Source organism: Otolemur garnettii, unplaced genomic scaffold (genome assembly GCF_000181295.1).
Source record: "Otolemur garnettii isolate 467f Iridium unplaced genomic scaffold, OtoGar3 scaffold00046, whole genome shotgun sequence".
In the NCBI taxonomy this organism is placed as follows: Eukaryota; Metazoa; Chordata; class Mammalia; order Primates; family Galagidae; genus Otolemur; species Otolemur garnettii.
Genome location: NW_003852441.1, coordinates 8,591,020 through 8,605,742, shown reverse-complemented (window position 1 = coordinate 8,605,742; position 14,723 = coordinate 8,591,020). Strand labels below are relative to the sequence as shown.

General features: G+C 40.8%; 1 protein-coding gene across 2 annotated transcripts; it reads right to left on the bottom strand.

Annotated features, from left to right (window-relative positions):
* Window positions 1-1,510: 1,510 nt before the first annotated feature.
* Window positions 1,511-13,278, bottom strand: TMEM220 (transmembrane protein 220). 2 transcript variants are annotated; one of them, XM_012805960.2, is made up of 6 exons: window positions 13,185-13,278; window positions 12,390-12,419; window positions 9,463-9,523; window positions 7,173-7,296; window positions 5,454-5,513; window positions 1,511-1,713 (listed from the first exon to the last, which is right to left on the bottom strand). In XM_012805960.2, the coding sequence occupies exons 1-6, from the start codon at window positions 13,275-13,277 to the stop codon at window positions 1,578-1,580; spliced, it is 504 nt and encodes a 167-aa protein (XP_012661414.1). In that variant the 5' UTR covers window position 13,278; the 3' UTR covers window positions 1,511-1,577. The 2 variants fall into 2 exon arrangements, with proteins under 2 accessions (XP_012661414.1, XP_023369817.1); XM_023514049.1 differs by lacking the exon at window positions 12,390-12,419.
* Window positions 13,279-14,723: the final 1,445 nt, after the last annotated feature.

Sequence of the window (14,723 nt, the reverse complement as noted above, 5' to 3'; positions counted from 1 at the left end):
CAATAGTATAAGCAGAATAATCACAAATAATTAAAAATATTCTAGCAGTCATATATATATATACACATATTTTTCAGTTTTGGCCAGGGCCGGGCTTTAACTCACCACCCCCAAGTATATGGCGCTGGCACCCTACTCCTTGAGCCACAGGCGTCGCCCAGCAGTCACATTTTAAAATGTAAATGGAAACAGATAAAATCTATTTTAATGATTTTTAACCCAATATAGCTAAAGTATTTCAACATGTGATCAATATAAAATATTTTACATTCTTTCTGTACCATATCTTTAAAATCTAGTGTATATTTTATACTTATGCCCATTCACTGGGACACTAAATTTTCATTGAGAACACTTGATCTATATTTAGGTATTACAATTTTTAATTGAAAAGTAGATTCATATGCCCAAGTTGTTCCACACCACACTTAAAAGTTTTCTGATAATTGACTGTCAGTTTTTAGATTACAATGAGAATGAAAAAAATTAAAATTTACTTTCTTAGTCTAGCCAATTTCAGGTGCTTCATAGCAACATGTGGCTAGTGGCTCCCACCCTGGAGGGTGCAGCTCTCAAAGTAAGCCTCACTGGGCTTAGTTTGGACATCCATTTATGGTGGGCACCTGTAGTCCCAGCTACTTAGGAAGCTGAGGAAAAAGCTTAAAGCCCAAGAGCTGGAGGTTGCTGTGAGCTGTACTGAGGGCAACAAAGTGACACTCTGTCTCCAAATAAAATAAATAAATAAATAAAAAGAATGTGTATAGATTTTGAGCCTTATTTCTCATTTAGAATGTAATTAATATTCCCTGTTTCCTTCCTCATTGGTCTCAAGTGCCTTTATTCTGTCCAACTTCCCTTTTATTTATTTATTTATTTTCTTTGCAGTTTTTGGCCGGGGCTGGGTTTGAACCCGCCACCTCTGGCATATGGGGCTGGCGCCCTACTCCTTTGAGCCACAGGCACCACCCCAACTTCCCTTTCTTTCTAAGATATGCCTGTTCCTTAGTTTCCTGTAGGTTCTTGTGTAGTTCATGAGACCACGTCGGGAACTACTGAGATTAGTGCATCACCCCTTCTAGAACCTCTATTTCAGTACGTTACCCAAACCTTCACTTCCCTCTCTTTTAATTATGAGTAGGCCTTTTGTAATCTTGGTAAGCACTTTCATATTTTTAGAATGTTTTTATATTATCTGGCTTGAACTTTGCAACTGTGTAAGTAGATCTGGTATTAATCCTATTTTATAAAATTTCCCAAATCACATAGGTAGAGAGGAAGTTGAATTAGAACTCACATTTTGAAACCTTTGTTCTATGCCTTTTCTGCTACCCTATGATATACAATAACTTTCACAAAGACTTCCAGAGAATACCAGACTCTATTTCTTAACTAGTCCCATCCAATCTTACACTGAATTGTAGGCAGCCTTAAAAAGTTCTTAGGGTTTAAAAAACAACCAAAACTCTATTAGTCTAAATGACCTGAAATAAACTCCTACAAAACTGGATGGTTACCCTAAATGTTTATAAAACATTGACTTAAAATGTTTATTTTAATAACAAGATTCTTAAAGTCATTTAAATTACTGTCTTGCAGTGAGTTGGCCAGGAGGACCGAATGTCCTTGTTTATATATATGTAGACCCATGAGACAAATGGGAAAAGAGTGATTACAGTGGCAATAACCAACTGAATTCTTCCACCAGCTGGATTCCTATAAAGAGACACAAAAACTATTATAAATAAAAATCCAATAAAAATCATGAATTGCTTTGGAAATAAGTATAAAGACTGAGTTGGTAAAACATATCATTACATTTTAGTCTGCTTTCTTAATTGTTTTACTCCAGTATAACTCACTCATTTGTAGAAATTCTATATATTCTTAATAGAAATCCTTGTTTATGTGTGTTGCAAATATCGAAGAACAGAAGTCACTGATTAATTAGACTATGTTAAAATTTGTCTTTTCCTCATGATCTTTAGTGTTCTGCTTAAGAAAATTTTCTTTCTTTTTTCTTTTTTTGAGACAGAGTCTCACTCTATTTTTCTGGGTAAGTGCCATGGCATCACAGCTCACAGCAACCTCAAACTCTTGGGCTTAAGTGATCCTCTTGCAGTGTCCCAGGTATCTGGGACCAGACACCCATCACCACACCTGGCTAGTTTTTCTATTTTTAGTAGAGATGGGGATCTCACTCTTGCTCAGCTTGGTCTTGAACTCCTGAGCTCAGGTTATCCATCTGCCTCAGCCTCCCCAGAGTGTTAGGATTACAGTCTTTACAAAAAATTTAGCTGATTGTGGTGGCATGTACCTGTAGTTACAGCTAACTAAGAAGGTGAAGGAGGAGGGTCATTTGATTCCAAGAGTTTGAAGTTGTGAGCTAAGATGCTGCTATTATTCTATAGCCTGGGCAATGGAGTAAGATTTATCTCATAAAATAAAATAAAAAAGTGGTGTTGAGATAACCAGATAGCCATACAAAAATGTAAAAATGGACCCATTCTAAATAACCATTACACTGGGATAAATTTCAACATGTGGCTCACAGGCAGCATGCTGATTTTTGAGGCCTTTTTTTGTTTATCTGTAGTGTGAAATATCAAGAAAAGTATGCTCATGTGGCTCAAGACAACTCTTTTATCAATGTGTAGGAGAGAAATAAAAAGGTTGGAACCCCATAGATCAAATATTTAAGTGTAAAAATGTAACCATACATGTGTTAGAAGAAGTCTTAGGTAAGATACTTTACAACCAGAGAGTGAGGAAAGTTTTTCTAATGATGCTTTTACATCTAGAAGTCATATGGAAAAAGACTGATAAATCTGGTCACATTAAAAATTAACCATGAAAGACTTTTTCAGCTCAGTGCCTGTGGCTCAAGTGGCTAAGGCGCTAGCCACATACACCTAAGGTGGCGGGTTCGAATCCAGCCCGGGCCCACCAAACAACAATGACGACTGCAACCGAAAAATAGCCTGGCGTTGTGGCAGGCACCTGTGGTCCCAGCTACTCGGGAGGCTGAGACAGGAGACTTGCTTGAACCCAGGAGTTGGAGGCTGCTGTGAGCTGTTATGCCACGGCACTCTACCCAGGGGGACAGCTTCAGGCTCTGTCTCAAAAAAAAAAAAAAAAAGGAAAACTTTTTCATAGCAAGGTATACTTTGCATAAGTAAAGTAAAAGGATATTATCAAACTACAAAATAACATTTTCAGCTTACATACAGATAAAGAGCTTCTAAAAATAGAGAAGACCAACAGCTTTAGTAAGAATCAGATTAAACCTACATTTCTCAGATTAAACCAACATTTTGTAGAAAAAAATGCAAACGGCTCTTACTCATATGGAAAATATGCTCCCCTTTGCTCTTAATAAGAGATGTGAGAGTTAAAACTACTCATTTCTCAGCTATCTGATTAGTAAAAGTTCAAGATTTTGACTATTCACTCTGTTGGCAAGGCTACAGGGAGAGGCACTCGTGTCCATTGCTGGGGGAATACAAAATGGAAGAAGACGGGGCATGGTGGCTCACGCCTGTAATCCTAGCACTCTGGGAGGCTGAGGCAGGAGGATCTCTGGAGCTCAGGAGTTTGAGACCAGCCTGAACAAGAGCAAGACCCCCTTAAAAAATGAGGATTGTGGGTGGTGCCTGTGGCTCAAAGAAGTAGGGTGCCGGCCCCATATATCAGAGGTGGTGGGTTCAAACCGAGCCCTGGTCAAAAACTGCAAAAAAAAAATGAGGATTGCTTGAGTCCAAGAGTTTAAGGTTGCTGTGAGCTATGATGCCATGGCACCTCATCAAGGGCGACAAAGTGAGACTCTGTCTCAAAGAAAAAAAATAAGGGAAAAAGCTGGTAAATAAAGGGAGCAAGTCAACTCCCTTTTCCTTTCCTTTTCTGCTTCTGATATATATCTCAGAGTAGTCAAGAATCAGTAAGTGGAAGTTTCTCTTTATAGATGTTTTCCAGCTAATCAATAAGTAATGATATAATTAGCATATCACTATTTAGCAACCCAATGAGTTAACAGATTTAGGCAATAATCATCAAAGACTATTAATATCACAGAGAAGCAGGTAGGCATTATGTATATTGTGATGGAAGTACATAGTACCATTATTTAACATAAAGTAGTCTGTAACAAATAATTAGCATGATATCAGAACCTATCAAACTTTTAGATTTAACCACCAATTTATAGGAATTACAAGGCACAAAGAGACAAGCATTTATAAGATAACTGGGAAACTGAAACAGCGACTAGAAAACTCATAATACACAAGAGTAATTGTTCTGTAGATTTTGTATGATGATAGTAGACTGGTTAGTTTTGAAATGCTTTTCTTTTAGAGATACATTCTGGAATATAGAGGAAACAATATGATGTCTGGAATTTATTTCCAAAAAGCCTGGCAGTATGGAGTGAAGAAAGAAAATGGTTTAGATGAAACAAGATTGGACATACTGATAGTTGTTGAAGCTGGGTGATTTGGTACATCTGATTTATTTTATTAGCCTCTCCACTTTTCAATATTTTTGAAAATTTTCAAAATAAAAAATTAAAAAAATTTAAAATATTTAAAAATGTTGTTTTTCTCAAATAATTGTCTTAAAGTCTATTTTATTTTTAAAATTGTTATACTGGCTTTCACTTGGTACTTTTATAGCAAATTTTTTCCATATTTTGACTTTAAATCTTTCTGTATCTATATATTTAAGAGTTATCTTTTGTAAACAGTCTAGAGTGGGTTTTTAAGCTTTTTATACATTTTGAACATCTTTGATGCAACTGGAATATTTTATACATTCACAGTTAATATAATTTCTGGTCTCTTTGGCTTTAAATTTCTTTCTTAATATATCCTTTCCATTTATCTCATTTGTTCTGTTTTTCCCCAGTCACTTTTCTTGCCTTCTCATATTCAAGGATTACAAAATGAATCTTTGACTTATCCAAGTCTACAAATTGGTACTTTTATCACTTCTGGACCATTAAAGAACCTTGGAACACATTAACTCCATTTCTCCCCTTCCAACTTACATGCTACTGTGGCTAAGTATTTTTATCCAATATATGTTTAAACCCACAAAACATCATTATTATTGTCTGATAAGTTAATATTCATTTATATGTACTCACACATTTATATTTCCTTTGCCCTTTATTCTTGCTTAAATCTTCAAGCTCCCTGTGAGACCATTTTCCTTCCCCCAGAACACCTTTTAGGCTGGCAATTGCCTCTGACTACACTGAGCCACATAGAAAACTCTGGTATTCATGAACATAAGTGATCATGAAACTTCAAATCAACTGTTCTTATCTTCCCTAAGTAAAAGGAAAGATTTCTTTCTAAAGATTCCTGTTTTTACTTGTATGTCAGTATTTTCACTTACTACCTGATCTTACTAACCTTGAAGACATCTGATTTTAACTGATGAGTTTGAATACTTACTTTGAGGAACTGTGGCATAGGCTCATCCATGCTGTGATAATCACCAGACCAGAGAGCTCCCTATAAATGAGCATACATTTCATATTTTTGAAGTAGCTGCAAGTAAGATTTGTATTATCACATTTTTTGACTACTTGATTTCCTCAAGATATATGGCATCTATCGAATGTTTTTAAGTCTAGCTGTGATTCATAAATTAACTTTTTTTCAGACAGTTTAAAGGCTTATATGAAAATATATTTCATCTTAAGAGGCAGATATGAGATCCATGACTGCTTATAAGTAGACCTTCACAAAATTAAATGAATATTTAAAAACCCACACAGATATATCACTTATTTCAGGTTATTGGAGGAACAGTACAACTAAAAAACAATCCCATATTTGATCAGTCATTATTTTCACACGAGATTGAGTCACTTCTTAGGAGAATGATTTGTAGTATGAATCAGACTATAATTTAGGGGTGGGGATATCCTTCTATATGTATCTTTTTTTTTTTTTCTTTTGAGACAGAGTCTCACTCTGTCGTCTTGGGTAGAGTGCTGTGGTATCAGCCTAGCTCACAGCAACTTCAAACTCCTGGGCACAGCAAATCGTCCTGCCTCAGCCTCACAAACAGCTGGGACTACAGGTGTGGGCCATAATGACCTGCTGGATTTTTTAGTTATTTTTAAGAGACGAGGTTTGAACTCTTGAGCTTAAGTGATCCTCCCACTTTGGCCTCCCAGAGTGCTAGGTTTACAGGTGTGGGCCATCACGCTTGGCCTAGATATATGCATTATAACACAATTAAAAAATGATCACAGTCAGCCAGAGTTCTACTAGAAGCCCTTGAGTTTACCATAACCCATGTGCTTCATGCTGCTTCAACCCACTTGCTCTCCCTTCCCATCCACAGACCCAGCCTGACTGGCTCTCCAGTTGTCTAAAGATTAGAGCCTAGGGCTCAGCGCCTGTGGCTCAAGTGGCTGGGGCGCCAGCCACATACACCTAAGGTAGTGGGTTCAAATCCAGCCCCAGCCCGCCAAACAACAATGATGGCTGCAACCGGGAAAAAAAAAAAAAAGATTAGAGCCTAGAACAAAGCAGCACTTCTCAGGGATGTTGCTGACCTTAACAGGTCTCTCAATTTTGGTGTTGGCAGATGTCAGCAGGGGCTATTTACCATGCCAAGGAGGTCAAGAGAGGCAGGAGGCAAAGGAAGAGGTGATAAAATAGGAACAGGTGGTGGTGACAAAGTGAGGACGTGACACGAGACATTCCACCATCCAAGTCTAAGAGAGGTTCACTTCAAATCCTGACCTCTGAGGTGGCTGATCACACTTGTAGATAAGATTCTGGCTTAAACCAGAATCAGTAAGAATGCTGACAGAGCTATGATGGCAACTGGACTGAGTGTTACTGCATAGCACTGCTGCTAGCCACCAGGAGGCCAAGGTCCACTGCCCGACTGCAGTATAAGGAAATTGTAATGTATTATACAATGGCTGCCTGTCCCAGAAATGATGGCGTCTGACAGGCAGTGCTGGGTTTGAATCCTGGCTCCATCATTTCCTCAGTTCCTTCAGCTTATAAAGGAGGTAATACCTTCTCTGCCTCTCATGGTATAGTTGGAAGAATTCAATCATCACTCTACGCAGATACAGTCTTATAAAGGAATGCAAGATTTCTCAGTTCTATCCCACCCTTCTGAAGGGCAAAAAAGTCACTGCTCACCTGCCTTCTTCCTCATGTAAGATGTGTTGTTGTGTGTGAAGCAGGAGGTGGTACGCCAAGCCGACAGCCCACACCACACAAAAGAATATGTGTATCGCAGAGATGCTCTTCCAAATAATGTTACCTAAAAATAGACATCCTGATGCTGTTTGTAATGGAATCATATCCCATAGGAAAATGATCTCTGCACCTGTTCTGCCAGTCTGCATTCAGAAAAGGCATCTAGAACGTCTTTTTTTTTTTTTTTTTTTTTTGAGGGACAACACAGAGGTCATAGCACCAATTATAAACATAACCTCCTCTTCCTGTGATGACTATCCTCATTTTCTTTGGGCATCCACCCTTTCTACCCCCGGTCTGTGTGTCTTGGCAAACTGGACCTTAGCCAGGTTGATCAATGCACTCATCCCCTCAGCCACAGTGATTTGGCTCAGGACAAACAGACAATGAGTCAGGGGCCACCATTTGATTCTCACATGTTGGTGGAGTGAAAAAACAGACTCTAATTCTTGTTGGACTCGGTGTTAGGAAGAAGTGAACTGGGAGCTGCCGGTCTGCCTTGCAGAGCCAGGGGTGAAGTTCAGGGATCACCAGTGCCTGAAGCCAGCACCTTTCCACCCCTTCCTAATAAACTTGCCAGCCTGTTTCTCTCTTACTTAGCTCATCGCACATTTGAGTTGAGGGTTTTTTTCCCCCTAGTTTGTAACTCAAGCAGCCCTAACTGACCCACCTTAAAGATACAGATAAGAGTTCTGGGGCCTGTGAGGAACCCAGACATCTAGGGAGCTAGAATTTTCCCCACCTAGGTAGGAATTGTTGCTTTTTATTCTAAGGCCCCTGAGAATGTTCAAGCTACTAAGAGCTATTTTAAAGAAAGTGAAAAATAATCTATCAGAAGGAATAGTTCCCAATAATAAAATGTTAATAACCAATATAAATGTATGTTTTTCTAAGACACTGTTTTATAGTATAAAACTGCCTAACTTAAAGTTGGTTGAGAGGTTTTTAGGGCCATAAAAAGTGAAGCAGCTACATTTTGTCCAGCATTGAGCTAGGTAGCCTGTGAGCTATATAAACTATCTTAAGTAGATTTTTTTTTACATGTATACACACCTGGGATGTACATGTGAGGTATCCAAGAAGAAGGTTACAGAATAAATATATAGCAAATCCTGTTTTACAGCCATTCATTCCTTTGGCAAGCATCAAGTACTTACTATGTGCCTGGTCATATAGTTATGAACTGAATATTTGTGTCTCCCCAAATCTGTACATTGAAATCGTAACCCCCAAGGTGGTGGTATTGGGAGGGCGGCCTTTGGGAGATAGTTAGTTCATGAGGGTGGCGCCCTCATGAATGAGATTAGTGCCCTTATTAAAGAGATCTGAGAAAGCTCCTTTGCCCCTTCTACCATGAGGTCACAGAGAGAGGACAACACCCACAAACCAGGTATAGGTCCTCACCAGACACTGAATCTTCTGGCGTCTTTATCTTGGACTTTCTAGCTTCCAAGACTAGGAGAAATCAATTTCTGTTGTTTATGAACCACCCAGCCTATGATATTTTTGTTACAGCATCCCAGATTGACATAAATGTAGGCCAAGCTTGTGCAAAGATGTACACACCATGATCCTGCTTTTAAACCATGATCCCCCTTGCATAGCCTAGAAAGGGGAAACCTACATAGAAGCAGGTAATACATTGCTGTAAATACCTTGATAATACATAGGGAGATTAGGAAAAACAACATATTTTAATGAAAAATCTAGATATTTGTTATGGACATTATAAACAATTTCTATAATAAATTTGAGTACTGGTTTATATACACAGGGATCGAATAAATCCAAAATAAGAAAATGAATTAACTGGAATGGTGTTACTCTAAGAAAAATGTGTACAAAAATGAGTTGAACTAGGTTATAAAGAGAAAATATATAATAGGCATTGATTGCCACTGTGTAAGGGGACACAAGAGTAACACTTCGATTGTTAGTGTGGTGGCTTAAGAAATCAATGCAGTGATAGAAATCATCCTCTCTCATGGGTTAAACTGCATGACCATGATTTCACATCAGTATCAGAGGTCTTCAGTCTAAATTGGTGAAGAAGGACTTAGTATAGAAGACCCTCATAATGTTTCCCAGTCGGAAGGATAAGTTAGATTAGAATTATCCCCTCTATCAGAAAGGGTACCCCATTTTCTTTCTAGGAGTTGGGAGGATAGACTCTCATTGTTGTAAGGAAATCTGATTTGTTGTATCTCCATTCAAAATGCAAGGTTTATACCTGTGACAAGAGGATTAAATCCCACAAGCAGAGTCAGTACTGCAGGTATCGTGTACATCACCTGTTAGCAAAAAAAGAGGAAATAATGTGGCTTAAGAAGTGTGCCTAATATAGGAGATGTTCAAACGTGTTCAGGAAGTAAAGAAAGGTGAGATGAGTGGCTGGTGTACTCCAATACACCCTCTAGTTTCAGAAATGACTAAGGAAGTGGTAGTCTCTGCTTGTGTGGCACTTATCACATCTGGTTGCAAGGTGAGGTAGAGAACATGGAAATGAGTTGGGTATAGACCAGGTCCCAAGGCCCAGTAACCTAGTATGTATGTATCCCTTCATCCATTCATTCAAGAGTCAATATGCTATGTCAACCTCGGTAGAGTGCCATGGCATCACAGCTCACAGCAACCTCAAACTCTTGGGCTTAAAAAGAAAACCAAAAAAAAAAAAAAAAAACCCTCAGCCTTAAGCGATTCTCTTGCCTCAGTCTCCCAAGTAGCTGGGATTACAGGTGCCTGCCACAATGCCTATTTGTTGTTGTTGTTGTAATTGTCATTTTTGTTTGACAGGCCGGGGCTGGGTTCGAACACGTCAGCTCTGGTGTATATGGCTGGTGCCCTAGCTGCTGAGCTATAGGAGCAGAGCTGCAGGAAGGATTTCTATCAGGGAGCCACTCCATTAGGTTGCCTAAAGACTAACAAGAAGATGGAAGATTGGCTCTTATTCTCCTGGGAGCTGGCAGCCAACTCCAATATAAGGCCAAATGTGTTAGTGCTATCAAAAGGTTCAAAGGAAGAATTGTTGGAACTTACAGGAAAGAGGCAGAAAGATCTTTGTGGGTGAGACAGCATTTGAGATAGTCCTTAAAATTTGGCTAGAGTATGACACACAGGAATTCTAGAGGCAAGGCACATTAACTATTATTAATGGATTAGGTTTCAACAACCAAGCTGGGAGGACAGAATGGAGCCATAACGTGGTGGGCCTTGAATCCAAGTTGGGAATTTCAACTTAAGAGATCTTGGGATGTAACAAGTTTTTGAAGCAGAAAGTAACGTACAGAAAGTGGTCTAGGAGCAGAAGAGATGTGAGGTAGACAGAAGAGCTGAGAAGCTGTTTCAGGGGTCCATGGGGGAGGCAGGGAAAGGCGGAAGTAGGAATGAGAGAGGATGTCTGTGGGGACATAAGGCCTTTTCTTCATGTTATATTTTCTGAACATGACATTAAAGGTGAAATGTACATGGAGGGTACAGATAAGTGTTAAACCTAGATTGTAGTTTAATTAATTAAATTTAATTTAATTAAGGGGTCTTGCTATGTTGCCCAGGTTGGCCTCACACTCCTGGGCTCAAGGGATTCTCTCACCTTAGCCTCGGCTCAAACTTACTTGTCTTTGGAGGGGATCTCACCCAAAGGCACTGGTTAAGGAACAGAGAGACATTCAAGATGACTGAGGTTTTGACCGATGATAACTCAGAGAATGATTCTGCTGATAACAGAAATGGGCAAGTCAGGTAGAGGAGTGGGTATGCAGGGAGGGATACCAGGTAGGATCTTGGGCCTGCCTGAGGAGCAGTGCGATGTACAGGTGGGGATATCCAGCAGTCTTTTGGAAATTCAACATTAAGCTAGATATCTGAGACCTGTCTGTAGGGAAATAATATTTAGAACTTGAGATATAGGTCAGAGTCTCAAGAAAAAGGCAATTTGATTTGATTTGGAGGCATATGAATCTGGATAATAAGCAATAGCAGAATGAGGTTTTACTGCACTAAAGAAATGGACTAGAAGTTGGCATTATAATTCTAAATGCTTCCATGTGTGTTGCTAACATGGAGAACATTATTCTAAAGGCTAAGAATCATCTCAGTGATCTCGGACAGTCTTGTGTATCTGTATTGAAAGAATCAGGACAAAATTAAAATATTTGGCAAAATGTATGAGACATACATTTCTCTAATGCAGTGTTTGCAACCTTTTTTTTTTTTTTCTTAATCTCACAGCACACTTGAATCTATAGTTAAACTTGCACGGCACACTTAAATTACATTGATTAAAAATATAGTAAAAAAATACTGTGCTTTGAACTTTTTTCAAAAATAATTTCATTAATGATCTTTAAAATTTTCGGGCTTGGCGCCTGTGGCTCAAGCGGCTAAGGCGCCAGCCACATACACCTAAGGTGGCGGGTTCGAATCCCCAGCCCTGGCCCGCCAAACAATGATGGCTGCAACCAAAAAAAATGGCCAGGTGCTGTGGCGGGCGCCTGTAGTCCCAGCTACTTGGGAGGCTGAGGCAGGAGACTCGCTTGAGCCCAGGAGTTGGAGTTTGCTGTGAGAATGATGCCATGGCACTCTACCCAGGGGGACAGCTTGAGGCTTCGTCTCAAAAAAACAAAAAACAAAAAATAAAAAAATAAAATGTTCGAAGCACACCTGAGATCCTCTCATGGCCCTGTGCCACGGCTGAAAAATCACTGCTCTAATTGTTCAAATCAGAGCATTGGTTAAATGAATACTGTAGATTTAAAGAGATTTAATTACTTCTATAACTATAACTCACTTCCTCAGCAGAACCACGGAACTTTTAGGCCTGGCATTTCCCAGTCAAAAGTTTGCTGGAGTTTCTGGCTAGAACTTCCTAAGGAAATGGTTCAATTTATCCTGAGTGGTCTCTAGGTCCTCAGCTGGGCCATCTACTCAAAGGGAATACTGTGGAAAGACCTCTGTTTCCAGAAACTTTGGAATTTACACACCACACGTTACATCATCACTCTCATCCCCTTTTAGGAAAAAAGAGCTTACAAAGGGTTTAACTTCTAAGTTTTTAAGTAAATAAAGTAAGGAGGAGGGGCAAACAGAGACAGCTGTATGTTTTGCCTGTTCCACAATTCTTCCAAAAGGAGGGAAGTGTCAAAAGCAGCTCATACTCACCACCCACAGCTCAGCATCTGGATCATTTACCTGGAATTGCCAAAACGTCACGGTATTAGCAGACACCCAGTCCTGCTCCCTTCCTACATTTGGTCTGCTTTTTTACTCATTTGTTCAGTGCCAGACACTGCATAGACACGGAGGATACAAAATCTGAGCAAGACACAGTCTAGCAGACTAGGCTGGTTTGAAGGGCTTTCTGGATGAACACAACAGATGGTCTTACTGTACAGCCGCATACTTTTGAACAGAACTGCACAGGAGCTCTGAAGAAGACACGTCAAACCTGGAAGCGGTATTTTAAGAACACTCCAGTCTCAAGAAATGAAGGCAATGATTATGAAGGGGTCACAAGGCAGACCGGAAAGGATAATTATGCTGGAAAGGTTTTGTCCGGCTTCCTCATCCGAGACCCTGAATTGTGTTCAGTCTCACCCATGGGGTTAAAGTAAAGAAAGGTGCCAAGGAAGGTGCTTTTTAAAGTGACCCGCGCTGCACCAGCGCGCCGGGGCGTCTAAACAGACTAAGCACAAGAGGGGAGGTCGCGTCAGGTTCGCGGGCATGTGGCTTGCTGCCATGAATGCATCTGTGTCTGAGCAGGGGAGGGACTGGGGGTCTCCCAAGAATAAGCCTCAATTTCCGTCGTCTGCGTGAAGTGAACACCCCTGAGACTCTGCGGGCTTGTAGGTCTACACTGCACGCCCGAACTGGTGGCGGAGCTCGCAGCCCAGGGCCCAAAGCCCCGAGCGTCCCCGCCCGCCCCCGCCGTCCGGGCGCCGCCACGGCCCGCCTGACCTGCACGAAAGCCGCCAGCGCGAAGAAGGCGGCCATGAGCCAGTTGCAGGCCCGCCACAGGGCCCGCGCCCAGGGCCGCGCAGCCGGCGCCATCTCCCGGGAGAGCGCAGGGCGGAGCATGGGGAGCGGGGCGGGGTGCGACCCGAGACGCCCCGCCCCCGCCCGGTCCCCAGGGCCTTCCAGTGGCCGCGGGGCGGTGCGTACCGTGCAGGAAGGGGGCGTGGCTTGAGCGCCTCCTACGCGGTCTCTTCCGGCTCCCGCAGAGTATCCCTATTTCACAGATGGGGAACGGGAGTCCTTAGAAGGGACTGGATGACTTGCCCAAGGTCGCATAACTCCAAAGCCTGTTTTCACTTTCTAACATTAAAAAAGAAAAAGGAGGAAAGAAAGAAAGAAACAGGAAAAAAAGAAAAAAAAGGGGTGTGTGTGTGTGTGTTTTCTGGTCAGTATTTATGCGTTTCTTTCCAAAGCTCAGGAACTTTCAAATCCCTGTAAGCATTATGGTAATTTCTAGAGTGATGACAGTCATATTAACATCTTATACAGCTCACAACTTTTCCGCAGAAAGGCTCATTTATCTTCATGGGCTTTTATTATAAAAGGTATTTACATATTATACATATTTACAGTTCTCTCCAACCACCAAAACCAACAAAATTTCCAAAATTGCTCATGAATTTCTTATGAACCAAACACATTGAAATATGCACTGTTCTCTCCTTGCTTGTTTTTGTCTTTTTCTGTTTGGTAATTTACCCTTCTGATTAGTTCTTCCCCAGGCTCATTTACACATCCATAGGCTTCAACATTTTTGCTGTTCTAATCCATAGGCGTCATCATTTTTGCTGTTCTAAAGAGTCTTTATCACTTCAAATCATGAGCTTGTGTGCCTGTCTTCCTTTCCTTTTAGCTAAATCTCTGAAAACTGTTTAGGAGAGGTTTTAAAAAAAATTTTGTTTTCAGTCTCATTCCTTTCAAGAAATACTTATTATGAGGACAACGTCTGCCGATGTGCCCTGTGCTTGGTGCCAGAACTCTGAAGGAAGATATTCTGAGAGGATTCAGAAAGGGGGTTTGGCTGCAGGGAGGTGGACACAGGAGTTAACAGAGGTGTGGTGAAGACAGCAGGGCCTGCCACTGGGTAAAGTTCTGATTCTAAATCAGTTCTGAGATTGGGAACAAGCTAAGACCGCCATCAGTGTTTTGTTTCTCAAATGGAAAGAAAGCAGAGAGAATGGTAGGGGCTGTATTGTGCCCCCCCTTAAAATTTATTTATTTATTTATATTTATTTTTTGAGACAGAGTCTCACTTCGTCACTCTGGGTAGAGTGCTGTGGTGTCTTAGCTCACAGCAACCTCAAACTCCTGGGCTCAAGCAATCCTCCTGCCTCAGCCTCCCAAGTAACTGGGAGATGCTCCACCCGTGTCCTTGACTTTTAGCGCCAATTAGAGGAGGCGATCTCTGTGATTTTGACTTTCTGTTTAGGACGAGGCTGTTAGGACTGCCTGCGTCCACTAGATGGCGGACTTCAGCTGCGA